Source organism: Fusarium vanettenii, assembly GCF_000151355.1.
Source record: "Fusarium vanettenii 77-13-4 chromosome 5 genomic scaffold NECHAsca_12_chr5_2_0, whole genome shotgun sequence".
In the NCBI taxonomy this organism is placed as follows: Eukaryota; Fungi; Ascomycota; class Sordariomycetes; order Hypocreales; family Nectriaceae; genus Fusarium; species Fusarium vanettenii.
In genome coordinates, this window is record NW_003315872.1 from 1,177,899 (window position 1) to 1,204,252 (window position 26,354).

General features: G+C 47.4%; 6 protein-coding genes across 6 annotated transcripts; 3 read left to right on the forward strand and 3 right to left on the reverse strand.

The window, feature by feature from the left end:
* Positions 1 to 1,678: 1,678 nt before the first annotated feature.
* Positions 1,679 to 10,260, forward strand: NECHADRAFT_80196 (uncharacterized protein; the record flags this gene model as incomplete). The annotated part of the gene is made up of 11 exons (XM_003048010.1): positions 1,679 to 1,732; positions 1,813 to 3,273; positions 3,322 to 3,623; positions 3,674 to 3,788; positions 3,852 to 5,375; positions 5,429 to 5,588; positions 5,656 to 5,945; positions 5,992 to 7,588; positions 7,645 to 9,487; positions 9,543 to 9,795; positions 10,033 to 10,260. The coding sequence occupies 11 exons, from the start codon at positions 1,679 to 1,681 to the stop codon at positions 10,258 to 10,260; spliced, it is 7,827 nt and encodes a 2,608-aa protein (XP_003048056.1).
* A 2,119-nt stretch (positions 10,261 to 12,379) lies between these two features.
* Positions 12,380 to 14,539, forward strand: NECHADRAFT_69169 (uncharacterized protein; the record flags this gene model as incomplete). The annotated part of the gene is made up of 5 exons (XM_003048011.1): positions 12,380 to 12,428; positions 12,523 to 12,591; positions 12,659 to 12,765; positions 12,822 to 13,399; positions 13,461 to 14,539. 5 exons carry the CDS (start codon positions 12,380 to 12,382, stop codon positions 14,332 to 14,334), a joined length of 1,677 nt encoding a protein of 558 aa, XP_003048057.1. The 3' UTR covers positions 14,335 to 14,539.
* Positions 14,540 to 15,188: 649 nt separating this feature from the next.
* On the reverse strand, positions 15,189 to 16,943 carry NECHADRAFT_40033 (uncharacterized protein; the record flags this gene model as incomplete). The annotated part of the gene is made up of 4 exons (XM_003048216.1): positions 15,189 to 15,358; positions 15,407 to 16,517; positions 16,570 to 16,652; positions 16,718 to 16,943. The coding sequence occupies 4 exons, from the start codon at positions 16,941 to 16,943 to the stop codon at positions 15,189 to 15,191; spliced, it is 1,590 nt and encodes a 529-aa protein (XP_003048262.1).
* A 693-nt stretch (positions 16,944 to 17,636) lies between these two features.
* Positions 17,637 to 19,103, reverse strand: NECHADRAFT_40221 (uncharacterized protein; the record flags this gene model as incomplete). Its single annotated transcript, XM_003048217.1, has 1 exon — positions 17,637 to 19,103. One exon carries the CDS (start codon positions 19,101 to 19,103, stop codon positions 17,637 to 17,639), a length of 1,467 nt encoding a protein of 488 aa, XP_003048263.1.
* Positions 19,104 to 19,935: 832 nt separating this feature from the next.
* NECHADRAFT_104385 (uncharacterized protein) lies at positions 19,936 to 21,566 on the forward strand. Its single transcript, XM_003048012.1, has 7 exons — positions 19,936 to 20,107; positions 20,158 to 20,254; positions 20,306 to 20,396; positions 20,445 to 20,528; positions 20,577 to 20,806; positions 20,859 to 21,277; positions 21,333 to 21,566. Exons 1-7 carry the CDS (start codon positions 19,973 to 19,975, stop codon positions 21,462 to 21,464), a joined length of 1,188 nt encoding a protein of 395 aa, XP_003048058.1. The 5' UTR covers positions 19,936 to 19,972; the 3' UTR covers positions 21,465 to 21,566.
* A 167-nt stretch (positions 21,567 to 21,733) lies between these two features.
* Positions 21,734 to 23,493, reverse strand: NECHADRAFT_100440 (uncharacterized protein). Its single transcript, XM_003048218.1, has 3 exons — positions 23,291 to 23,493; positions 21,950 to 23,206; positions 21,734 to 21,886 (listed from the first exon to the last, which is right to left on the reverse strand). Exons 1-3 carry the CDS (start codon positions 23,454 to 23,456, stop codon positions 21,855 to 21,857), a joined length of 1,455 nt encoding a protein of 484 aa, XP_003048264.1. The 5' UTR covers positions 23,457 to 23,493; the 3' UTR covers positions 21,734 to 21,854.
* Positions 23,494 to 26,354: the final 2,861 nt, after the last annotated feature.

The window sequence follows — 26,354 nt, forward strand, 5'->3', positions numbered from 1 at the left end:
AAGATGAACATCACCTTTGAAAAGGGCAGGACATCGAAGCCCTTCGAACAGCTGATGAGCGTCTTGCCTGCCGCGTCTCGTCATGCACTGCCTGAGGTGTTCCACGATCTCATGCTCAATCCAGAGAGCCCCATCATTGACTTTTACCCTGAAGATTTCAAGGTTGATCTCAACGGAAAGAAGATGGCTTGGCAAGGAATTGCCCTGCTTCCTTTCATTGAGATGCCCCGACTTCTGGCAGCGGTTCAGGGCAAGTATCCGGAGCTGAGTCCTGAGGATTCGGCCAGAAACGAAATGGGCCGAGATGTGCTCATTTTCTCCGAAGGCCATGAGAGCCTGTATGATGAGGTGTTGACCAAGTTCTACTCGAAACGTCAGGGAGACTCCAAGTTCAAGCTTGACCCCAAGAAGAGTGATGGGCTATCTGGCAAGGTCGAGAAGAAAGAGGGCTATGTTCCTCACGGCGAGCTTAAGTATCCTCTTGAGCGGAAAGCCATGCCGGACCTTGATTACGACCGTTCTGTGACGTGAGTTCCCCCTTCCTCCCTAGGTCCTGTTGAATTTATTTGGCTAACAATCATTCAGAGTCAATTACGACTTCCCACAGACATCCCACACCCACAAGTCGATGCTTTTGCGTGGGGTCAAGATGCCTAAGCCTGCACTCACGCCCAGCGACGTTGAGATCATCCGAAGCAAGGCTAACAGGGGGGGCAGGGGTGGCTATGGGCGAGGAGGCTATGATCGAGGTGGCTACAATGGGCCTGGAATGTCGCGAGGAAACCAGTATGGACGACAGCAAAACGGATATGGCAGATCGGATAACCACTATCAATCACGCGGGCCTCCGCCGATGCCTCCACCACCGGGGGCGCCCGGATTCGGCATTGGAGTCCCGCCACCACCTCCTCCGCCGAACTACTACAACAACCGGCCCCACGACAACTACCGTGGTGGTTACTCAGGCTACAATCAGCCTAGAGGACCTCCACCCATCCAAACACCTCCCGGGTATCAAGGGTATGGTGGACAGGGTGGACATGGTGGCCATGGTGGCCAGTCTTACGGCAGAGGTAGGGGTTCCGGAGGTTATAGGGATGGACGGTCTTATAGGTAGTTGGGGAATCTAAAAGTACAGGCGGAAACAAGAAAAAGGGGAATCACCGGGTATCTTGATCAAGATCGTATCTCTAAGCAATAGTTGCAATGGTAACGCTCCTTTGTTGAGCGAGGAGCTCGCTGATTCACATGTCGGCTCCATATAAGGACCACCGAAGCGACAGCTACCTACTACGTAATGGATGGATTTTGCAAGCCTTTGTCGAGCTGGAAAAAGTGGCGTGGTATCTGGAATGTGTACAAATGTCTATGTTTCTGTGAGATGTCGCCTGCTTCCATTGCTCGTGTAGGCTATTCCTTACCTAGTCAATGATGAAATATACTCAGTAAGCTGCGAAGAGGTGACAAATGAAGATTTACTTCCATTTCTCCAATTCTGGTATTGGTCTCCGGGCAATCATCAAAGGAGGTGAGCTCCCCCACGCGTGCGACCCTGTGGGGACCGTTCGCGGGGTTTGGGACAACACCAGCGACCCTGGCTGGCTCGCAATGAATGGACGTCCGACTCCGACTCCCGACTTGATCCCTCCTTCAACGTGCGCTCCATGCTGTTGCGACTATGAACGGCGACGCAAGCCTGGTCGGCTGTCTGGTCGACAGGCTCGCTACTAGAGTAAGCTGAGCGCTGCCATACGCTGGCTAGCTGTACTGGATCCCTTGAGCATAGGTAGACTGACATTGGGCACCCAACAGCTCCCCCATCGAGCTGGCACCAGCGGCCAAAGCCTGCAACAAGACGACATCGTTCACGTTACGAGAGCCACCTTGGTCGAGCTCGGAAACACCTCCATATCCATCGTCGTCGAAGCTCTCCTAGTCCTCCTCGAAGACCTTGCGCGCCCATACAGTGGTGTCGCTGAGCACCCCAGCCATGTCCTGGCCTCCGAGCTCTACATTGTCGCCGTGATCGCGGATTGCTGCTCCGCGCATTGGGCCTCGCTGGTGAAAGACGAAGACTCCAACGCGAGCCCGACTCCGCCTCCGCTGGACAAGATCATCGTGAGCCGCCTGCTAGACGCGTTCAAGCACCTACTCGAACCCATCCCCGAGAACTACGTCCTCCCCGCCCAGACCCTTTTGGACCGAGTTTCGATACAAAATGTCGCGATTCCTCGCCCCGAAAGCTCTTCTATCCTGTCCGATGTCGAGAGTGTTGCTCCCCCAAGTGACGAGAAGTTCGGGGCCCATCTGGCCGAGATGGATACGCATGTCAAGACGGTAACCGAATACGTCACGGCCTCCAGCTGGACTGCTGCCTTTGAGTACTTCAGGAGTGTTATTTACACCATTCGGACTACTGCCGTTTCTCAGCCGGGCACCACTACCGCAGGATCCTTCCAGGATGCCGAGAGGGCAGCTCTTGTAGTTCTGCGACTGCTCTCTTTCTTCTGGGTTGATGGCAGCAAGCTTGGTCTAATCATACAGGAACTTTGTTCTAGTTTCCTCCATTTCCGAAAGCCGTACCAAAATACCATCGCAGTAGTCACTCCTCTCCTGGTTATGAGATGGCTGGACCGATTCCCGCGCGAGTTCGTACAGCTGCACCAGCTTCACAAGCGTCTTGATGGCGGCGCCGACACTCTTTTCGACATGGCGCAAGCCGCGACTGAGAATGGTAGACGCAAGGGCTTCTTTTACCCGTTGCAGACGTCGCTGCTGTTCCTCTTGCCAGACGTCTTTGAGGTTGCGAGCAATATGCGGGAAGCAAAGAGCAGCAGCATGGTGAAGAAGGTGTCGTTCCTCGACGGACTACGGAAAGCTTTGAGAAATCGCAATGAGCAGGCGGGTTACTGTCTCGTGTCCTTGCTCCGCGCCGCTCGGCACTTTGACGTGGAGACCGACTCGGCTCTCGTGAGCTATGCTCTGGATGTTCAGGATGAAGTTCGAGACGCTGTATTTCGCCGCCTCACGTCGCCCGTTGACTCTGCGCTCTTTGAACAAGACATGATGACTGCGGCCTTTGTGAGCCTGACTCACCTTAATCTTGATACTAGTGTTAGTGGTTTTGTCGAATCCTGTATAGCACCCAATGCGCCCAACAGCTTCAAGCTCGCAGCGGTCCAAGGCTGCTCGTATTTTGCGCAACAACCGTACGCTCTGAGGTACCACGAGTTATTTGACACGGCAGTTCCCTTTATGAGAAAACAGCTTGAGGTGAGATGCAATCGAATCGTGTGGTGGGGATTGGAGCTGATGAAATAGGCTGAAAACGCCAAGGCCGCCGGCCAGCGGAGCGGCGAATGTATTGAGATGGTGTGCAGCATCCTCCAGTTCCTGGATGCATCTCCCGCTCGCCTGCTGGATGACCTATCTGCGGATGGATCCGACAGCGGCTTCTTCAAATCCTTCCTGCTTTGCGTCTTGTCCGAGGAGCCATCTGTGCGCAGGCTTGCGACCGGTGTCGCAGATCGACTCTTCAAGGGCCACCTTGAGGCGTATCGCAAGTTCGACACTGGTCGCCACTTTGGAACCAAAGAGCTCCGAGGCGAACTTTGGAGTCGAAGGTTAGTTGCGCAATTCGCTTTCTCTACCTCATTATTGACAAAACATGTAGCTCCAAGGTTTTGCTCAATTTGTGCGAGTCAATCACGTTCCAGAAGGATGAGCAGGGCCTGCTCGAGCTTCAAGAATATCTGGAAGCACGCCTTCTTCTGCTCAAACACATTCCGGTATGTCGCATCGCAATTATAGCGACTGCTTTGCCATCACGAATCACCACTGACATGAAGTAGGAATTGGCTGAGGTTCCCGTAGACGCGTCGGATGTTGTGAGCGCCTCGTCAAAGCTCGAGACCACCCTCCTCATTTCCCTCTGCTCCGCCAGTATTACGACTTGCCAGCTCGTCACCTCCTGCATCGGATTGTTCCTTCAAGAGTGCACAATCGTCGATAAGCATGCAGAATCGGCCAAGTCGTCCGCCTCTGTCCTCCGAAATGGCGAGGTCTTTAGCGAGATCTCATCACGCGCGTTCCGATTCACTGGACTTGTTGCCTTCCAAAAGAGAGTTCGGGGCTTGCTACGCCGGATGGTGTTTCCGACAACTGGAATTCTGAACGCCTGGGAAACCGCCTTTGACCGTTGGATTCACCTCGCGAAGGATGTGTCAACATCAGCCATTGAGGCCGTGGACGAAAAGGCTCTGGCCGAATGGCGCAACTACTCGGGCTTCTTGGCATCTCTTGGTGGTATCTGCACAGCTGACCAAGCCATCATCCTGGAAGAACCTGCTCTTGGCGGTCTAAGGTGGATTGATCGTGTGTCCTCGGAGCACTACGAGGAGCCTCTTCTCACACGATACTTGAGATTGAGTATTCAACTCTTGGCCTGTGCCAATGTGAGAGTGCGCGAAGCAATGCGTGACGTGCTCGCAAGCGAGGTATCTCCCGCCCTCTACTATCCTCTGTTCAGAGCCTTGGAGTCAGAGCTGGAGGTCCTATTCACTGGCGCTCTCGCTCCTGTCGACAAAGCTCAGGACAGTGAAGTAGTGTTTGCTGAGCAATCTGCATCTCTGTTGCGGGCTTTGGTGGAGCGACTTGAGAGTCCCTCAGACTTGGGAGCCGCTTCCTCAGTTCACCTGGGCGCCCTTACGCTGAACTTTGCAAAGTTCCTGGATGGTATTTCTGATACGCCAAACACCCTGAGGGTCAAGATCCGCGTCTGTCACTTGTCCGAGGTCGTCACAAAACGAAAGGAACACCTGAATCTGCGAGATGACGTTCGGATACGAAACCAGCTGCTCGAATACATCTTTGGCTGGATAGCGCGCCCTCGCTCACCACAGCATGGGCCTGGCTCTAGACAAGATGACATGGCACGAGTTCAAAAGGACCTGGACAAGGCATGCCTCAAGTCGCTGGCCGACTTGACGTTCCGACTGCCGCTGCAACCATCCGACAGCCATACTGATGCCGGGATGAGTGAGATGAAGTCCCAGATGTTCCACACATATTTCAATCGCTTCCTTTCCTTGTTGAATCACGAGCCATCTGAACTCACCAGATCCGATACTGGTATGAGCGTCGCGGTCCGCGAAGAGGCCGCATCTAACTCTGAGTTGGCTATCACAATTCTGTCGAACCTGCTTAGTGCTAACATCGACGTCGGACTGAAGCATTCCCTGAACATTGGCTATCACGACAATGTTGAGATCCGCACAGCATTCGTGAAAGTTCTCTACAACATTCTCATCCAGGGCACTGAATTTAGCAACCTGACGGACTCTGCAGTAAGCGAAAAGTATGAAGAGCTTCTCGAGGTATGGCGGTCCTTACTATTCCCGGCTCCTCGCTCTGTTGCTAATTAAAGTAGTTGTTGACAAGTGACATGTCACTTGCTATCTCTATGGCAGTCGCTTGTCCGAGCACTGATGTTGACGAGCTCTCAATCTGCCTGCTGACCGTGTTCGAGCAACGGGGGCTTATCTTTGAGTTGCTTGAGGCCCTCATCAAGCAAGAAATCGAAGACACTGGTATGGAATACTTCCCAAACCGCTATTATAATCCGAAGTTCGGGTGACTGATGACTATTTCTTTTAGAAAATGAGGCCGAGATCCTGCGACGAGGTTGTGTAGCAACCAAAATGCTTTCTGTCTACGCTAAATGGAAAGGAGCTTCCTACATTCGAGGCACCCTCCAAAAGGTCTTGGAGCGTCTCATGCTCACCTCAAAGGACCTTGATCTGGAACTAGACCCGGCAAGAGTGAGCACAACAGACGAACTTCAGAAGAACGCCTTGCAGCTGCGAATTGTAGCCAAGGTCTTCATTGATGACATCTGTGCTTCATCGTCAAACATCCCTCCAGCATTCCGAAAGATTTGCCATATTGTAGGTTCTACCTTAGCTCCTGGAAAACCATTTCTGACCATCTTAGATATCCAACGCTGTGGTCCCAAGGTTCCCCGACGCCAAGTATACCGCGGTTGGTGCTTTCATCTTCCTCCGTTTCTTTTGCCCTGCCATCGTTGCCCCAGAGGCCGAGGGCCTTGTATCCACTGCACCTTCAAAGGAGATGCGACGTGGACTGCTACTTATTGCCAAGGTCATTCAAAACCTTGCCAACAATGTTCTCTTTGGAGCCAAAGAGCCATACATGTTCCCCCTCAACGACTTCTTGACTCAAAATATCTACCACGTCACGACCTTTCTCCGGGAAATCTCGGTGCCTCCCCACCAATTGGATGTCCAAGGCAGCACAGAATCGTTTGATTTCGGATCCTGTGTGGCACTTCATCGATTCCTCTACGACCACTGGGACCATGTCCGGCAGACACTTCTTGCGCGGGAACGGAAGGAGTTTGTGAGGGCGTCAGGAGATGTTGCTCGTGGCCGTTCCCCAGTCTTGGAGCCGCTGAGAAATCTCATTGCAAATCTTGGACCACCACCTCTGGCTGTTTCGTGGAACAGACCCCAAGTCTCCTCGAACAGCCCGCCGCTGTACTCGCGGTTTCAAAACTTCATGCTTCGAAACGCCTTTCGAAGTACTGAGTCCTTCCTCACGGCACGGGCTGTGTATGACGGAGGCGAGAGCAAAGACGGTTTGTCGATCATCTGCATCATCCTTCGTCACATCGAAACCGAGAGTATTGACTATGACACTCTGCTTTACTGTTACCTCAAGATCGCCAGTAGGCTATGGCATCGCCCATTCGGCATTCTCATTGACGCAACATGTTACAATGGTCGAAACGAGCCCCAAGATGACTTGTTCAAGAAACTGGAGCTTCTCACACCTACAGAGCTTTCGCAGAACCTGACCCGAATTTACGTCTACAACATGAATAGTGCATTCAAACGGTGCTTCCGGCGGTTATTGAGAGTGTGCACCAAAAACGAGAATGGTGTTTTCAACCCGAAGAACGTCGAATATCACTTGATTGGCAGTCTTCAAGACCTGCAAGCGCACTTCCACCTCAGCCAGCTTCACCTACCGAAAGAGACGATCAGCGTTGTTACGGATACGCGCTACGTCTTCCAACCCATTACTCGCCTGTCCAAGTCAAAGGGTAAAATCGAAGTCATCATCAAGGTCGGAAGTCAATTTGTGCAAGTTACAACGACCAAGAAGCAAGAGATCTTTGCTGGGTTCCGCTTAGGCACCACTGTGAATGATATTTTCCGCCTTGGTGAGGTTGACGAGGCCCCGACATCAATCCAGACTGAAGACGACTCTGCGTTCGGACTGCGAGCAGACAACGGAAAGATCGTGATGTACTTCACGAGCCCTAAAAAGGCAGATGTTCTACAGACTATCCGGGGTGCCAAGGCAAAGTATGGAAAAGACAACAGGACACATAAGTCCGTTGAACGTCTCATCCGACCACAGGACGTACCGGGAACACTCCTGAATCTCTCGCTTGCCAATTTGTCAAGCCACGATCATATTTTGAGGTTATCATCATACAACTTGCTTGGGGCGCTCTGCAGGGCCTTCAAGTTCAGCTCTTCTTCCAGGATAGTTTGCACCAAAGGTTAGCCCCTGCCCTCATTGATATTTTGGTGACAGACTCTAATTATAGCTGTTTAGATGTTTCTGTTCCCCTTGACCCGACTCGCTTTGTTGTAGATATCAGCAAGGAATTGGCGTTGACTGAACCCCAACTGACGTCAGATTTCTTGACTGAATTTTTCGTGGGCTGGGAGAGTTTCCCTGATGAGCAAAAACCCTTGAGCCTTGCCTACATGGCTCCTTGGCTGCCCGGCCTACGGACCAACATACTGGCTAACGAGCTAGACGGTGATAAGGGAAGGGAGAAGGTCGCCATTTTGTTCCGCAAACTGATCGACGTCACTGTCCAAGATCATGCTCTCATCTATGCACTCGAGCAGTCTGTGTGGCCAAGGATCACTCAAGATGAGATCTTACTCGAGATATTCCTTGATGAAATCTTGAAGACTGCCATGAGCTATGGCTCGCATGACGACCCCTTAGAAGTTATCTCTTCTATCGTGGTAGGTATCGGCACGGTAACCTTGCGTGGCAAGATTCTTTCGAGACTTCGCAAAGCCTTGAATCGATCGTCGCTACGGCCGACAAAGTATCTACCGGACAACGCAGTCTGGGCCGAGATCTGCATCCTGCTGCGGTTTTGCTTGGCCTTGTCATTCGACAATGGTGTGCAGTCCCAGCTCTTCCTGCCAGAAATTTTCCACATTGTGACGATGCTCGCCAATACTGGTACCCAAGACATTCGACTCCTTGTTTATCGATTGTTGGTGAACTCAGTTCATGCGGTGTGCACGTCGTTCAACTTGGAAGACCCCAAGGCTAGCAAGCTTCGGGCATGCCTGGATTTCCTCTGCGATCCTCGCAGTGACATCTTCACAGCCCCTCCGGCTTGGCCCCGAGATGGTGCGTCGGTTTCCACATCCCAGGAAGCCGGCCCGGCACTTTCAGCAACCGAGAACCTTGCGTCAGCCCTGTTTGAAATCTGCTCTGTCGCTGCACCCACTGTGGACTTGGCAAATACTTGGCGGTCAAGGTGGATGAGTCTTGTGGCAAGCACGGCATTCCAGAACAATCCTGCCATCCAGCCTCGGGCTTTTGCTGTGATGGGTTGCTTGGCTCGAGAAGAGGTGGACGATGATCTACTCTACCAAGTCCTCGTGGCTCTGCGCAACAGCATCAGTCGGTTTGGTGAGGATCACAACAGCGAAATGCTGGTCTCCATTGTGACCTCCTTGTCAAAAATGATGGCGAAGCTTCCATCTGCTTCACGCTACGGCCTGCAGCTCTTCTGGCTGGCCATGTCACTTGTGCGGCTTGTGCCTGCAACCCTGTTCAACTGTACTGCCCAGTTTCTCGAGGCGGTCCTCGCGAACATTAGCACTGGAGAAGATTTTCGTGGCAGCAACATGGCACCCCTCCTACTGCAAGGACGGAACCCGCTTGATGAGGCGGCCTTGCCACTTGAAGAGGTGTATGGTATTCACTTTAACTTGGAGAACTTCCACTTTGCCGTTTGTGCTTGCCTGGCGAGGGGCCTCACTGATACGATGACGCGTCAAACAACGATGCGGGTTCTTTCAGCCTTTTTGGAGATGACGTCTGCAGGAGATGATGACGACGAGGAAGATGCTGCAGAACTTGCGCAGGAATCTCCATACCTCAACCTCTTGTTGGCACGTGCCGTGGGACACGATGAACTGAAGGATAGCCTGTGGGCTGCCGGCATCAACGCTGACGAGATTGGCCGAACAGTGGGCTCGCGAGGCCTGCATGACATTGGCACCATGCCTGACAACAAGTTGTTGCTCATCACAGCCATCGAACTTGTCGACTTCCAGTACCTGGAGGACACTGTTCAGTCAAGAAGTCTTAGTTGGCTCAATGAGCTGGCTACCGCCCGACCTGGTGTGATTGTGCACCTGTAAGTTACCCCCAGATGCATATTTTCTAAAACACGATGCTAAAGCAGCGAATAGGTGCGGGGCTATAAGGTCCTTGCTGGACGACACTTTGCTGCATAGCCAGAACTCAACAACCCTTGGAAATGCGCATACTTTGCTACGGACCCTCTCGTCCAACCCAAAGTTCTCACGGGCCTCTGGCACAATGTCGGTCCTGACCGAGACATTGGATAAGATGGGTTTTGGCGGCTTGTGGCGATCTTGTTCGTTTGGGTCGATGGAGGAGATCAACCGTGATTATCTTGAATTAACCGAAAAGCTTATAGAGGTATGCGAGTCTGACCGATGGCCTAGACATCTTTGCTAACCAGTGTCGCAGTTGATCATTATCTAGAGCACTTGGCATGCCGAGTTGATGACCTTTTTCCGCGTTTTACATTTCTCCATATCCTATATCGGGAAGGGCAGTTCTCATACCTGGCGTTTAGATGGAGGGAGAGGGAGAGAAAGGAGGCTCTGGTGTTCAATACAAAACATTCGCTGACTAGACATGTTGCTTTCCTAGAGTATTTTCAAGACAAGATTCAAAAGCGGAGGCTCCTACAACACGGATGCACTTCCCGCAATAAGCTTGAATAGCCTAACGACGTTGGATAAAACTCGTGGTGTGACTATGACATGGGTAACCGCCTGTTTTGAAACGGGCATCGGTCACACGATTTGTGGCAAAGAAACCCACGGCGAAGCCGTCCGTGCCTGGCTTCTGCTGACCGAAAGAGGAATCGGTACTTGACGGACTCGGTAATACAAGACCGGGGCATCGTCCCGGGGGATCCGCGGCTACAGCGCACAGTTCTTCTGTCGGTGAGGCAGGGTCAAAACGGTGCGTGGGCTCAATATTGGGTCTTGTGTGAGGCTTTTCTGAATTTGTCTTTTGACAAGCTCCGTTGACGAGGTGAAAAATCACGCATCACCCGACTGGCTCTGACCTGCCAGCCGTGACGTCGCTGTCGAGACCTACCGAAGTCCGGGGCGGCGGCAAATGACATGAACGGGGTCTATCCTGGGGAATGAAGCACTTGCGCGTGCCGCGTTGGCCCTTAGCCACAACAGATCCTCAGCGCTTGCCGGCGATATCATATCCGACGACATGCTGCTGCAACAGCCTCAAGTACGCGACAACTGGTGGCGGGAACTTGACACTCTTCCAACCTTGGCCGAGGGGACAAAGACGGGGTTGGCATCGAGTACGTACATTGTTGTGTCTGGGCATTTCTCGGTCTTTCCTGGCGCCAAGTCCGGTACGCCCTGAAAGCCCGTAAGCTGGCGGAATACGGTGCTACAACAGGTCACTCGACGAGTCTTGGGCTTCTTGGGAGGAGCTCTTGGCCGCACGACGGGTCCACATGCCCAGAGGCCGAGCATCTTGGCTGGCTGACGAATAGCGCCACCCCACGCCTGAAGCACCTGTAAATTTAAGCATAATAAGACAACCGCGTAGACGCCAAGTAGCGCCAAGCGCCAAGCGCCAAGGACTACGCTTCCTCAACCTCCAGCCAAGAAATTCCGCCCCTAATGCCATTTCCTGGCGGCGACTTGGCCATCATGCCACTGTCGTTATTGGATATGGCGGTTCCACGGCCCAGAGTTACTGTAACAAGCCAAGAAGTCTTGGTCACTTGGCTACTCTTGGGTGTTGGAAAATCAATGGGCTATACGGGCGGGCAGAGATTGTGAAAGGCTGGCGGCTGTGGTCTTTTCTGCCCGGGTAACCCGTCGTCTGTACGCTTCATTCTGTCTCCTGCCGATCGCTTTGTGTCCCTTACTTGGCTGGTTTCTCTTCAATCTCCTACGTTGTGAGCTTCACGAACCGCGGTGCTACTGCAAGGGGCTATGAAAACACTCGGGCTTCTTCTTCCCGTTCGAGATAACAAAGCCTTGCTTGAAACCGGGAAGAGTCTCGTGTGAATGGAGAGAGGATTCGGGTGAGTAGGAGCCGGGAGCAAGTGTCCGGATTGCCAGTACCTTCTACGAGATGTCGAGAAAGACCGCAGCTTCCTCCTTGGGCTGTCTTTGTTGCCGAGGACCTCGAGCTTGATGCCAGCGTGGTGTGTATATTCCTCTACGGGGCTTACAGATGCGCAGTCTCTCCACATGGACATATGTTTGTTGTCTTGGCCGACATGCATGCGCGGGCGGGCTCGGCTCACCACCTGCTGCTATTCCTGTTTCCGCCAAAGCCACGGCTTGCGCAACTGCTTGAATCATCCATGTAGATCTTCTGTCTTGGGATTGTCTCTCGTCATCTCCCCTGCCCTGGTCGCTCGCTGTGAACACGCTACCTGGGCTTGGCTCACCATTCAAGGCAGCCAAAGGCTCCATCCCTGAACCACCGCCTTTGAGACCCTTTCTGCCGCATCCCACGGCCTTTTGAGACTGAACATTTCATTCTTCTCCTCTCCCTTTCACCCGCCTATCACTTCGGCATCCTCTTTTTACCCCTCACGTTGTTCAAAAACCCCCAAGCGCCCAGGCCATCTATGGGCTTTGGAAAAAGAGATATTTAGTAGCCCTGGCACACGACGCCTCTTTGAGCCTTCATTCCACACTCACCGTCTTCTGCTTCTCTGCTTTCTTCCCCTCTCGTATTATCATAGTATCGTCTTTGAGCCCCAAGACCATTGCCATTGACTCCACTCATGTCCCAGGCGTGAGAAGGGAAGGCCTGCCTGTGAGAAGATCCTTGCGTCGACACTACGTCTCAAGACCTTCTTACTTTTGCCCTACCGCGCCTGCTTCTCTACTCTGTCTGGTCACAGAGATTTAAGAGCACCCCATCTCCATACCCTTAGCCACCCTCAAGTGACTCGCTATCCTTTCTCCTTGGCCGATATTTTTCAAGGATAGTCACAATGCCGACCCTCAACCTGAGCGAATTGAACATTGTGCTGGGAGTTCTAGGTTCGTCATGAACCCTTCCGTGCATTTCTTGGAAGCTTCGTGCCCAGTCTTGCCCAGTCTTGGCGTGTAACCTTGGCATGCTGACACGACACAGGTGCTTTCATGGTTCTTTATGGTGTGATATCCGTAAAGATCAAGCAAGCATGGTACCTAGGTGAAGCATGTAAGTTGCAACACATCTGGTCTTATCCTCCTGCTGGATGACTGTGGCTAATCTTGTTCGCTACCAGTGCCCGCTATGGTCATTGGCATCATACTAGGACCGATATCAGCAAAGTTCCTAGATAGCGAAAGATGGGGCACGGCGCAGGAGGGGCAGTCGGAGGCCATCGCTCTGGTAGGCTTCTCTCGTCAGACTGTTCGGGCTGTATGGCTAACCAAGTCTCATCACAGGGTCTCATGCGTGTCGTGATCGGAATTCAGCTTGTGATTGCTGGCTATCAGCTCCCAGCAAAGTATAACGTGACCCGCTGGAAGGAGTTGTTCATGTGTCTGATCCCTGTCATGACTCTTATGTGGCTCTGCACGACCGGTTGCATTCTGGCCGCTGTTCCCAAGGTCAGCCTGCTGGCCGCGATGGTGCTCGCTTCATGCGTGACCTGCACCGACCCAGTCCTCTCGCAAGCTGTTGCCAAGGGACCCTTTGCGGACAAGTTTGTCCCCCGATACCTCCGAGAAATCATTTCTTCCGAGGCTGGAGCAAATGACGGTTTTGGATTTCCCTTCCTCATGCTGGCCACCTACCTTATGCGCCACGCATTCGGTAAAGCTGACCACGGCGAGAGCACTGCCGATGTCACGCACATGCTTTTCGCCCGAGCTGGCGATGTCGGTCGTCTGGGAGGTGGCGTGGGCGAAGCTTTCAAGAACTGGTTCCTAGAGACTTGGCTTTACTACGTCATTATGGGTATTGCCTATGGCGCCGTGGTGGGATACTCGTCTTGCCGAGCGGTCAAGTTTGCCCTCAGGAGGTAAGGATACAGCGAAACCCTGACACACTGGGAAAGGCTGAAGCTAACTAAACGCCTATAGAGGATGGATTGATGAAGAGTCTTACTTGCTCTTCCCGACTGCCCTTGGCCTCTTCCTCATTGGCACCTGTGGTGCCATTGGAACCAACGATCTTATCGCTTGCACCGTTGCTGGAAACACCCTGAACTGGGACGGAGACTTCCTTGAGGAAACCAACCGCCGACACGACGAAGTCAACTCGTGTGTGGATGTGCTTCTCAACTTTGGCGGGTTCATGTACATCGGTATCATCATTCCTTGGGCGGACTTTAACGACCCCGATGGTACCGGCGTGACCTACCCACGACTGATTGCGCTCGGTGTCATGGTCCTCCTCTTCCGACGCATTCCGGCAATCCTTGCGCTGTATAAGCTTATGCCTGCGGTCGTCAAAAACTACAAAGACGCTCTATTCATGGGTTACTTTGGCCCCATTGGAGTCGGCGCGGTCTTCTACCTGGAACACGTCCGTCACCTGTTCCCACATGCCGGAGAGGGCGACGAGGAAGAGACGAATATGATCAACGCTCTGGGCCCTGTCATCTATTGGCTAGTGTTCTTTTCGATTGTCGTCCACGGCCTGTCTATTCCTGCACTCAATCTCATCTACAAACGCCTCGGCGTCAAGCCAATCCAGGAAGATGCCGTCGAGATTCGACGTAAGTCGCTGTTGGTGGCTACGCCTGCCAACGCTATCACCGGCGATTTAGACACATTCATCGCCTACAACCGCTTCAGCCGACCGGTGGTTGACCTTCCTGTCCTGCCTGGAATCCAGGACACGCAGCCGGCACCAGTCAATGCGGGAGGTGAATATCCCGACTGCTCTGACGATGAACTGGAGAAGGAGACGAAGAAGAAGCCTCATCGACGAACTATTCGTTATATGGTGTAGGAGTAGCGTTAGCATGGAATAAGGGAGTTCATTCAAGGAGTTATCATTCAAGTTGAGGGTTAGCCCCTCGCCTTTGGGTTGGGTTTGGGTTCGGATCTGGGGATAGGACAGGGTTACAATCTTTATCTCAAGCGTTTCGATCTTTTTGTCATAGTCTTGGATCACCATAGAATCTCGACTGATATTTCTTATGCACTCTTTTGAACATGCTCGGTTTTCTTAAACTTTGGTGCTGTCTCCATGTGCACTGACCCGACCAGCGACGTGGTAGCTTGGGCATAGACTCACTTTACTTGTTAGAACTTGGTCTCGTGTACTCATACAAGAACGGAAGTCTGCTAATGGTAATTCGCCTTGTACAAGTCCAGCGGACTGTGGGATCAAGCTGACGTGACCATGTTGGGTACTCTAGGGTGGAAGCATCATTGCAAGGAAGAGCTCAGACATCGCCATGTTAGACATGTGACTCGCACATCCCCATTAAAAGCCATGCCCAAGTCACATGCCAAGAAACTCGTGGCATGTGAAGCGATATGCCGTGTCTCGGTGCAAGCCAGTTTCGGAAAAGGTAATAATTGAGTCAAGCCCAGCGTTAGGGGTGGAGTAACTCGTCTTGGAAGCAACAAAGCCGTAAAAGTAAACCGAATCTAAGTTAGGCATAAGTTCAGGATGAATTCTAAGACTAGATAGCGAGTGTAAATGCTGCTAGACTAGAGTCTGAGCCCGGGGCTCTGGGCTCTAATAAGGGCAACACATCAAAGGCCTTTCGCAGTTTCGTGTGTTGCCTCCATAGGCAAAAGGGTTTAGACATCAACGCGATCAAGATTTGTTGTTATTAAACTTTTCTAAACTATTCACAAATTTGAGTCCTTCTCTTCGTCAAAACCAGCCGCATGATGAAACGAGGGGCCCTCGTAATGGGTGGTAGCATAAGTAAACCACCAAAGGGATGTGATAGATATTACACCACTAAGGATCACAGAGTTGTAGTTCATCGTTGTAGCATCAACTGGCAGAGCAGAAGCTATAAGCCTGTTAGTAACTGACATGTCTCAAGGAAAGGGATACGAACGGAAGCAAAAGAACACATCGAAGAGTGTGATAAAGAGAACAGCAAGTCCATTCACCACATAGCCAAGTCCTTTGAGGTGGAATGGTCCTGGACTAAATCGCTTACGGCCGCTGAAAAGGTTTGAAGCGATGGGGATGGCATAAGAAACAGTGCTGATAATGATGAAGGATCCTGTGAGGTTGTTGAAGCCTACTGAACTCCCCAGTGGAATGGCGCCAATTCCAGAAGCAATCACGGCGACAAACAGAGTTGCCTGGACCGGGGCGCTCAAGCTTTCATTGACTCTGCCAAAGTACTTTGAGAATGGTACGGCGTTGTCTCGAGCCAAGGCCCAGTAGGTCCGAGAATTGGTCAAGACAGTCCCAATAACACAACAGAGAGCAGACATGAGGATGATGAACAAGAGGGCAAATGTGGCACCAGGGCTTCCAGTGGCCTGATGATAGATCCCGGCTAGGGGGAATGTGTTGAACCCGTTCTGCAAGACGGAAAGGTCGGAAATTGCGTAACCGAGGACGATCGCAAAGGCAAATGCATAGAGCCCACCGATGGCAATCTGGAGAAAGATTGCTCTGGGAAGATCCCTCTTTGGATTGGTGACTTCCTCGGCCATGTGTGTGATGGCATCTGGTGTGCCAATGGTGAAGGCTCCGTTGAGAACACCGATCATGAAAGAGATGCCATCATCCCAACCTGTGAGGTTGTTCTCGTGAAACGAGTTCCAAACAAAGTGATTTGAAGCGTGCCGTGCTGGCATTGCTGCAACAACGATGATGGTAACCAGGCCGCCGACAATGACCAAGAAGAGACCGATCTTTTGGGTGTAGGGAACAAGACGGTTTGCGAAGATGACGGTCAAGGTACTGACCCATAGAACAAGCATGTAGGCGACATACACATGCCATGCAGAAGAGGTAAAGTTGGATGCAAGTGTAGCATAAAGTGCCACGCCGGCGTTGGCTGCAACCTGGACGAGTGATGCCAGGCCAAACATCCAGCCATAGAAGTTGATCCATCCAGCAAAGAAGCCAGTAATCCGTCCCCATTTTGGTCCAGCTGCAAGTGTCGCCCAATGGTACACACCAGCTGAGGTTGGGAAGGAGGATGCAAGCTACCAAGCCATCTATGTCAGCATGTTCCTATAACCCCTAGGTCAAACGTACCTCTGCTAGACTTAGACCAATGAATGTGTAGTAAAAGACTGCTACTATAAGGCCGTAAAGAACACCCGAAGGCCCGCCATTTACTAATGAACCCCAAATTGTTAGTTCAACTGCCATGATGATTGAATTCAAGGGAACAAAAACATACGAAGTGACACAGAGATCGATGACCCAAGAACCACCCATGCATTGTTGACCGTAACAGCAATGCCTGTGAGGCCAACAAGCCCATACTGACGAGTGAGCTGATCGGTGTGACCCGACGCATTGACGGTAATACGGTGCTCAGCAATGGTGGCAGTATCGTCGTCTTTGATCACTCCTTTCTCAAGTACACCATCTCCAACCTTTTCGTTTCCAACGTCAAACCCCATGATGATGTTGGCTTATAAGAGATGGAATGAAGTGGTGTTATTCCAGTATAGGAGACTGGCTGAGAAAAGCAAGCGCCACGAAGGCTAATAACACAAGAGGGATTGCTTCAAATATGAGACTGAGATCTGCTTGGCCAATTCCAGTCATCATGGCAGGATTAGAGGTAAGGCTATATATACATCTTTCAGAGTAGGGGAATGGCATTGTTCCATATTTAAGAAAGCTGAAAGATAACGCTTCTTCAGGGAGTTTACATGGCCTCTCATCAGCCGAAGGGTGCCCTGACCGATTGCGGCTAGAGCCATGGTCTGGGGGTAGCCAACTCGCGACGTACTGTACTTGCCACTGTTCTTATCTCTAACGCCGGATTGGCTGAGTGGTTCATCCCGCAAGGGCTCCGCGGTGGCCCCTGTCCGCATTATCTATCGGAAACTACTTTGCGCCCCCGGCTTATCTGAACGTGGGAATGGTTGCATTGACGATGATGTCGGGCCACAACCCGCCATCCATTACTTGTTCTTGCGAAGAAGGGAGAAAACTCAGTTTTAGAGGCAGCCTTTAGGAAAATAGCGCAAATTCAAGACACGAAAGGAGGCATCTCTTCCTGTCACTTAGATAACAACTATTGGAGGCGAGACGCCCAAAATGTGTAGAATTCAGCGTAAAGTTTAGTTGGTAATCTACACTGTCACTTACACGCCTTCATCGGCAGAGTTGTCCACGATACCATCACCTTCTAACCTATCTGATGCCTTCTGAACTTCAGCATCCCAGTTGCTTACACCGATGATCATCCACTCTAAAATACCGACGAGAAATAGTGCTACGCATTGCCCAATCCACAAACCAGAGAGTCCCCATCCATGGAAAGCAAGATAAATTCCTGCTGGCAATGCACCACCGTAGTAGCTGATGCAGTTGACGACGGCTCCAACCCATTGTCGTCCCATGCCTCTGAGAGCTCCACCACAGCTTCCGTTCAAGCCGTCCGCGATCTGAAATAAAGCTACATAGGGCATGATATGAGCGACAAGGTCAATGACGCGCTCGTCATCGTTGAATAGACGGCCGATGCTGTTTCGGCATGCCATGAGAATAGTGAGAACCACGGCACCAAAGATCATGGACAGTATAGCTGCAGCGTGTGCTGAGCGTCGAGCGTGCACAGCGTCTCCAAGCCCCAGCAAGTTGCCGAGACGAGTTGACTCTGCTACTCCTAGTCCGAATGGAATGGTGTTGATGATCTGGTCTGCGGTCATGACAACCGACTGCGCAGCAAGAGGAATGGTGCCAAGACGGCCTGCAGCCAGAGCCACGATCTCAAAAGCCCACCACTCTGTGCCAACATGGATAACACCTAGGAAGGCAAGTTTCGCAAAGGGTATGAGGTTTGTGAGGGCTCGGCCAGGGTCGAAACCACTCCAGCACTCGCTTCCTTTAACAAAGGCTGTGTAGGCAACCAAAAGGAAGAAGGAGAGCCAGTAGGATATCCCTGTTGCCAGAGGTGCACCATACAGACCAAAGCCAAGAGGGTAGATGAAGAGATAGTTGAGCAGTGCGTTGAGGGGAGAAGTGACGAGGAGAGCATATGTGCCTGGACGATATATCCCTTGCGCCTGCAAGAACTTTTTCATCGCCTCAAACCAGACATACCCAAGCCCTCCCGGGATCAAGAGTTGAAGAAACTTGGGACTCTGAACACAGATGAACTCTTTTTGGCCGAGTGCCCGGAACAAGCTTCCAGAAAAACACCAAATGACAGCAACTACCGCGTAGAAGGCCGTCAAGACAAAGAGTCCTCTCTGGAGCAGGATGCCTAGGCTTCCCTTGTCCTTTGAGCTTGTATAGCTACTCGAGGCGAGCGTATCGAGAGCGGTGGTTCCGCCAAGGGCGATGAGCCAGGCCGTTGCCATCGCAAACATGTAAGAGAAGGCAGCAGTGGCCAACGCTTCAGGTGAAAGACGGCCGACGATGAGGATCGAGACGGTTTGCAGACTGTTTTGCAGCATATAGGCAAGGATAATTGGAATGGAGGCTTTGACGAGAAACCAGGTCTCTGCGAGCCATTTGGATCGATCGCCATGTAGGGTAGGAGGTTTTCGTGGAGGACTCGTAGGACGAGGAATCAGGAAAGTCGTCTCATCTGGAAACGACTCCATTGTGAAACGGCTTGTTTGCAAAAAGAGTCGAATTGGTTGGTGATGCTCAAAGGTCTTCGATTGTGTGTGCAACGTATTTTGAGCTGGCAGGATTAATGAAGAGAAAACTGTACGTAGTTTCAAGTCTTGGCAAATCTGGTGAAACAATGAAGTCAGAGTGTACATTCAATACCTCTTCTTCAAAATTTTCTGTGTGACTAATGCGATATCTAAATTCTATCTTTATCAAAAGAGTTTTCGTCAACGGCCGAAGTGCCGATATCGTGATCGGACGAAGGGTGAGGCCGATTTGCTGCAGGCTGTTCCGAGGCTGTGACACCATCCCTAGATACCTAACAACTTGGAGGCAATACCTTGATCTGGCTCATGCAACTACAGAACCGGAAGTCGTTGATTCGCTTATCGAAACGAAAGGCATAGAAGGAAAGTTGCGCCCTTTGCTAACGTCTTATCAGTCAACTCAAGTCTCAGTGCTCCTACATTGCCTATTTGGGCAACTTAGCCACGATAAGATAACGAGACTGCTATCGCTCGAAGACCCACCTGAAAACCCCGCTCGCTTCTAACCGTTTTGTATCGACTCCCCGCGCTAACCTATTCTGGTAACTTACGCGCCTCCACGATCTGGGGAGGCATCGAGTGACAGAATGGTGAACTGTTTTGTGGGAGATGCTACGATGATAATGAGGGGAAGTGGGAAATGGCTCGTGGATGGCTTGGGTTACGTATGAGCTCTGTCGGCAGTCGGGGATGGTCTTGCAATGTGGATGAAGAACATAAATACTTGCTTCAAGGGCCTCATAACGTCCATGAACAGAGCATCCTCAGTCATTAAGTCTATTGAACATTTACTTACATCCTCAAGAAATATGTTTATCAACGCTCTGCTCTCCCTGGGCTACGCCTCTGTGGTCATGGCCCACGCAGGGCATGAACAGGAACCCATCTCTGGACCTCATCAGTCTCTGTGGTACAGTACTTTGCCTGGAGATGGTGGCACCCAGGTTGGTATCCAGACGACTAGAGACTCAATGTGGTAGCTAACTAGTTCTAGGCCGATTCTGTATTTTCTGGTATCACAACGTTTGGACGCTTGCCATACCAGCCATGCCTGAGCCACAGCAGTATCAAATATGATATTGCTTTCATTGGTGAGTGATGGTAGCGGATGCCACGATGTACACAGTCTCATCATCTTGCAGGTGCTCCCTTTGACACCGGAACATCTTACCGCCCTGGCGCCCGATTTGGACCTTCGGGCATTCGACAAGGATCTCGACGCCTGAACCTCTAGTATGATTCCTTTCTCAACAAGCACAACTCTCCCTAACTTGGATTTAGTGGCGGCTACAACGTCCCACTCGCCACCAATCCTTTCAACAGTTGGGCAACCGTCCTCGATTGTGGCGATATCCCCGTTACTTCGTAAGACTTTCGCAGCTACCTACAGGGGGGGTATTAACAGACACATAGGTATGACAACACGTTTGCTCTCCAGCAAATTGAAGAGGGACATTACAGCATCCTCTCTCGCGCCCCAGTGACTGATGCAGACAAGGTTGGGCCGGCAAAGAAAGGAAAGACTTTGCCCCGGGTCATCACCCTTGGAGGAGACCACACCATTACTCTTCCTCTGCTTCGATCCATCAACCGTGCTTATGGCCCCGTTTCCGTGATCCATTTCGACAGTCACCTGGATACTTGTAAGATCACTGCCATATGGATTGCACGAGCAGCACTAACATCAAACAACAGGGAAGCCCAAGGTGTTTGGTGGTTCTCCATCAGATGTAGCCAGCATCAACCACGGAACCTACTTCTACCACGCGGCTATGGAGGGCTTACTCGCCAACGACACTAACATCCATGCCGGTATCCGAACCACCCTTAGTGGACCCAGTGACTACGACAACGACGGCTACTGCGGCTTTGAGATTGTGGAGGCACGGGAAATCGACACCATCGGCACTGATGGAATCATTGAGCGTATCGTCAAGCGTGTTGGCACAGAACGACCGGTCTACCTCTCTATCGATATCGACACGCTGGATCCCGCCTTTGCACCGGCAACTGGAACGCCCGAGACGGGCGGATGGTCAACCCGGGAGCTGAGGACGATCCTCCGGGGACTGGAGAGCCTGAACCTCATCGCCGCTGATATCGTTGAAGTTGCTGTGAGTAGCATTCCCATCCATATCAGTGCCACTGAGACTAACTTGACATAACAAGCCTGCATACGACACAAACGCAGAGCACACTACCATGGCAGCAGCGGATGTGCTCTACGAGGTTATGAGCATGATGGTCAAGAAGGGCCCTCTGAGCAGAATGATTGAGGGGAAGGAGCAGAGCGATCTGTAAAATGGATGGGAGTGATTGAGAAAGGACTCCGTAGATCCCGAATGTCCATAAACTAGCTATCGTATAGACTGGGCTCAATTATATCTTGCCTACGCTTCGCCACGTTGACTTCGTGAGCATTATCTTGAGCGGTATGCAAGTGACGCCTCATTTCTGAATTTGATCAGCGGTTTTTTTGGTACACAAAAGTCATTAGGATAGCATGGCTTTGTCGGCCCGGATGCCTTAGATAGCATGCTTGCTGGAGTACCTAGGAGGACTCAACTCTTCAACGAAGCATTTACTTGTGAATTTAATATACATGCGGTGCTAACCATTCCAGGTCCCAGCTTCATAAACGACTGGCTTGGATACTTCTCGAGGAGCCTTGATTTAAACACTCAAAAGACTTTAAAACAAGATTATGTTGTACTGTAGCCTTTCTGCCGTTCATGTAGATTAGCATCGAAACGGGAACCCGGCATGTGCTCCACGAATACACTTACCAAGAAGCTGACTTGCACACATATTTCCCTCAAAGTCTTGATAATCCGTCCTGATTTTCCAAACATCTTCGAGTGCACATTTGATCGTATGGACGTGAAGTGAACCAATGCAAACCTCCAGCTTCTGAACCTTGTCTAGAATAAAGTCCTTCTGATCATCATCGAAGGCCTCGCAGCCAATGGTAAACAGGGGCATTGCCATTGCAACCCAAGTATTGCAAGGTTGGCCCTGTGTCATATTTTGTATCATTCCATTAATGGCCTGAACAGCAGACTGTATGGGCTGTGAAGCCGAAGGCATCATATAGAGTTGTCGATATAGTTGAATCAGCGTGGCCTGTTGAAAAATCTGGTGACAGAGCAAAAAGTCACGACTATATTGAGGTGAAAGTGTTGATGATATCGAGACCTCGGGTGGGGTTTTGGCATCTCGACTGATCATACCGTTGATTTTTCCGAGGAGGATATCGGCTTCCGCATTTGGACTAAATTCAGGACCGGAATTATCTCTAGTCGCGGAGTTGATATGCTGTAAAACGTCGAGAAGTTCTTCGCTGTAGCCCAAGAATCCATCTATCTTCGGACTTCTCGTTAGGGCTGAGCTGGAGTCGAAAAAGAGGGTCTGACCCAAGTCCACGGAAGGACCAGAAGGCTCAATAGTCTGTAAGTAAGGCAGTGTTTGAAGGGAGCGATATAGAAGAAACAGATGCCTCATGGCTGACTCCATGGCAGCATCCCCGATAGCAAGCTGGTCATCTGGTTGGTGGCCATCGAGCAAGGCTTTAATGCCTTGAAGGTGAATGCGCCAAGACGGTACTCCTTGTATCCCAGCAAAGACGTCTGCTAGACACCAGATTAGACAAGTTGCCACCATGACCTCGTCCTTTCGCTGTTCTGTAAGGGCTTTCCGCAATAGCGACAAGCCCGACGATTGCAAGTGTTCTAATACATGGGAAATGCTGGTGCCTTCTACCTCTGATAGACCCCTGGATAAAAGGCCGGCAGCAGAGAGGGCAAGGCTTGCAGAAAGAAGATGGGGCGAGTATAGCATCTTCGGGATGAGCCCTCGACAAAGATCTTGATGAATGGACGGATGGCTCGACAAAGATGCTAAGACGCCCCCAGAGAAGTACTCCAGGAGCTTCTTATACCTCCGTGGAAGGACTACTCCGTTTGGCAGGCTGTCAGGTATCAGGGGGGGAGATTGTTCAACCGGGTTAGGAGGTGGCTGTTGAACCAGTCTGCGATGAGTTGCGCCTGATAAGTGAAGTTAGCGATGGTAATCCACAGATTTAAGCCCGAGGCGAAGATTATCGCGGCCGAGTGGGGATCAATACGTACGAGGCCCTCGGTCCTGGACCTTTCGGTCGCTCCACACGAGCCTCAATTCATACCTACAACTTCGATTTGCGGCATTGCAATGCCCGCATGTGGGCTTCAGTTCATCACACTTCCGCCGTCTTCTGCGACACTCCTCACAGCCTCGTCTTGACCGATGGTTTGTCATAAGCTATAGAGTAAAGAGGCATACACGGATGAAAGACATAAGAGCGAGGAAGAAAGGAAAAGCAAGGTAGAGGAGAGAGAGATAAGACGGGAGCGAAAGAGATAAGAGAAAGATAAGAGTGCGGGGCAATTAGAGATATATTAAAATAAAACTAAAGAAGGTATAAATAATAGCTTTTTTTTAAGGCTAATAAAGCTAATTTTAATACTTAGGATATATATCTTAGAATTTAATAATAAAAATAATTTCTTTTTTTAATTTTAATATTTAAAAGTTTATTATATTTTTTAAAAGTATTTATAATATTTTATTTATTTATAATTTATTTTATTTATTATTAAACTTATTATTAAACTTATTATTATTTATATATTTATATAAGCTAATATTTATATATTATATATTTAATTAGATAAATTTAATTAATTAAACCTATAGACTTTTATTTATTATTAAGTCTAGCGCTAAGCCTTAGCGCTAATATTTTTTAAGTTTAAATTCTATTATTAACTCTAAGAATTAATCCCTCTAAGTAAACCTATAATATTAATAACCTTTATTTCTTAATATAATTATACCTAAAGCTATATAGCTAGATCCTAGCTACCTATAATAAGACTTCTTTAATTTTTATTTAGTAATATAAAAAGTCTTAATATTTATTATAAGTATTATAAGCTATATTATATTATATATTATATATGATTTATATTAATAAAGAAATTCCTTTTTTTATTAATAATATTTTTTTCCTTCTTTAGCTTTATTTTCAAAGCCTTTAATAAGGAAAGCTCTTTTTTAATAAAATTAATCTTTATATAAATATAAGAATTAAATATAAAAAGACTAAATAAAAAAAAAGAAAATTATAATTAAAGATTATAAGCTAAATTAATATTAGATTACTAAGCTATATACTTAAATTAATACTTTAAATAGCTCTATATATAATTATCTCTTATAACTTATTATAAGTATTTTTTATACCTTTATAAAGCTTAAAGACCTTTTTAATAAGATTATCTTAGTTATATAAGAAGGCCTATTAATAAGTATTAGCTATGCTACTTTAATTATTTAATTAGAGGTCTCTATAAAAGGCTATTATAATTTTTTTTTATATTATTAACTAATTAGCTAGTTATTAATTAATTAATTAATTAATTAATTATAGTTATTAATTATAATTATTAGTTATAATTAAATCTCTTCTTATAAGGATAATAAAAATATAATCCTTTAAAATTTATATTTCCTTAAGTAATTAAAAATTATAAGGATAATTAAAAGGTTAATAATAAAGGGAAGAGCTATTATAAGAAGAGGTTATATTTTAATCTCTTTAGCTAATTAAGATATAATTTATTTATTGCGAATAGAGTTATTATTAAAAGTATTAATAATTATATAGATAAACCTTACTAATTTAAGCCTATTAAGACCTTAGGCTTTAGGTATAGAGCCTTTATTATTAAACCTACTAAGATTTTAATTAAGATATTTTAATCCCCTTTTTAAGTAAAATAAAGTTAAATAATAATAATATATTTTATATTAAAATAAAAATATTTATATATAATTTATTTAAGTAGTTTATTAATTAAGTTAATAAACTTATAAAAAATAAAAGATTATAATATTTTATATTATTTAAAGTTAAATTTATATTATATAATAAAAAATACTCTTATAATTAATTATTTAAAGCTAAAAAAAAGAATTTTTCTTAATAAGTGTTTAATATATATAGTCTTATATAAACTTATATTACTTAGGTTATTATTAACTTAGGCTTATAACTAAGCTTAAGCTATTAAAGATAATAGTTATAATTATAAAATAAGAGGCCTTAATAATAAAATTAAAATAAAATTAAAATAAAATTAAAATAAAATTAAAATAAAAAATAAGTTTTTATTATATATAAGACTTTAATTTATTAAGGCTTTTAAAAGGGCTTAATTATAAGATTTTTTATTAAGATAGAATTATATAATCTTAATCTAAGGTTTAATTAATTAATTAGCCTTAGGTTATTTAAAAGTTATATTTTTATAATTATATTCCTATAAGTAATTTTAATTCTTAAAATATCTTTAAGCTAAATTAATTCTTAAAATAGCTTTTATTTTTATTTTTATACCTAATTAAATTTTAAAAAAAATATAAATAATATATTAGTCTTATTATTTAAGTGTATTTTATTATATTTTTATAATAAGGTAAGTAATATAATATAATTGCTTAGTAAAAATAAAAGTAATAATTTATTTTATATTTAAATTAAAGCTTAAGGCTTTCATATAGCTATTTCCTAGGCAAAAGGTAATAACTCTTATATAAGAGAGAAGAGTTATAAAACTTATTATATAAGAGCTAAGTTATTATATTATAATTATCTATCCTTTAAGGCCTAGTATTTATAATAAGTAAAAAATAGCTTTAATATCTTATTTTATTTAATTAATTATTTAAATTAATCTTATTTTTAAATATAAGTTATTAATAAATACTTATTAATTACTAATAATATTAATCCTTTATAAATAGCCTTAGCTTTAATTAATAATATTAAGTTATAAATTATATTTCTTTATATATTTTAAATATAATTTTATATAAAAATCTTTTTTATAATTTTATTAATTTCCTTATATATTTAAGTAATATATTTTCTTATATAATTTCTCTAATTTAATTTATTTCTTTAATTATATTTTATTTATTTTTCTTATAATATTTATTTTTATTACTTAAAAGTATATTAATATAAAGTATTATATTATTATAATAAGTTTCTCTTATATTATATCTAATTTTATAAATAGCTATTAATATATATATATATATTAAATTTATATTACTTAATATAGGGATTAAATATTATTATTAAAATAT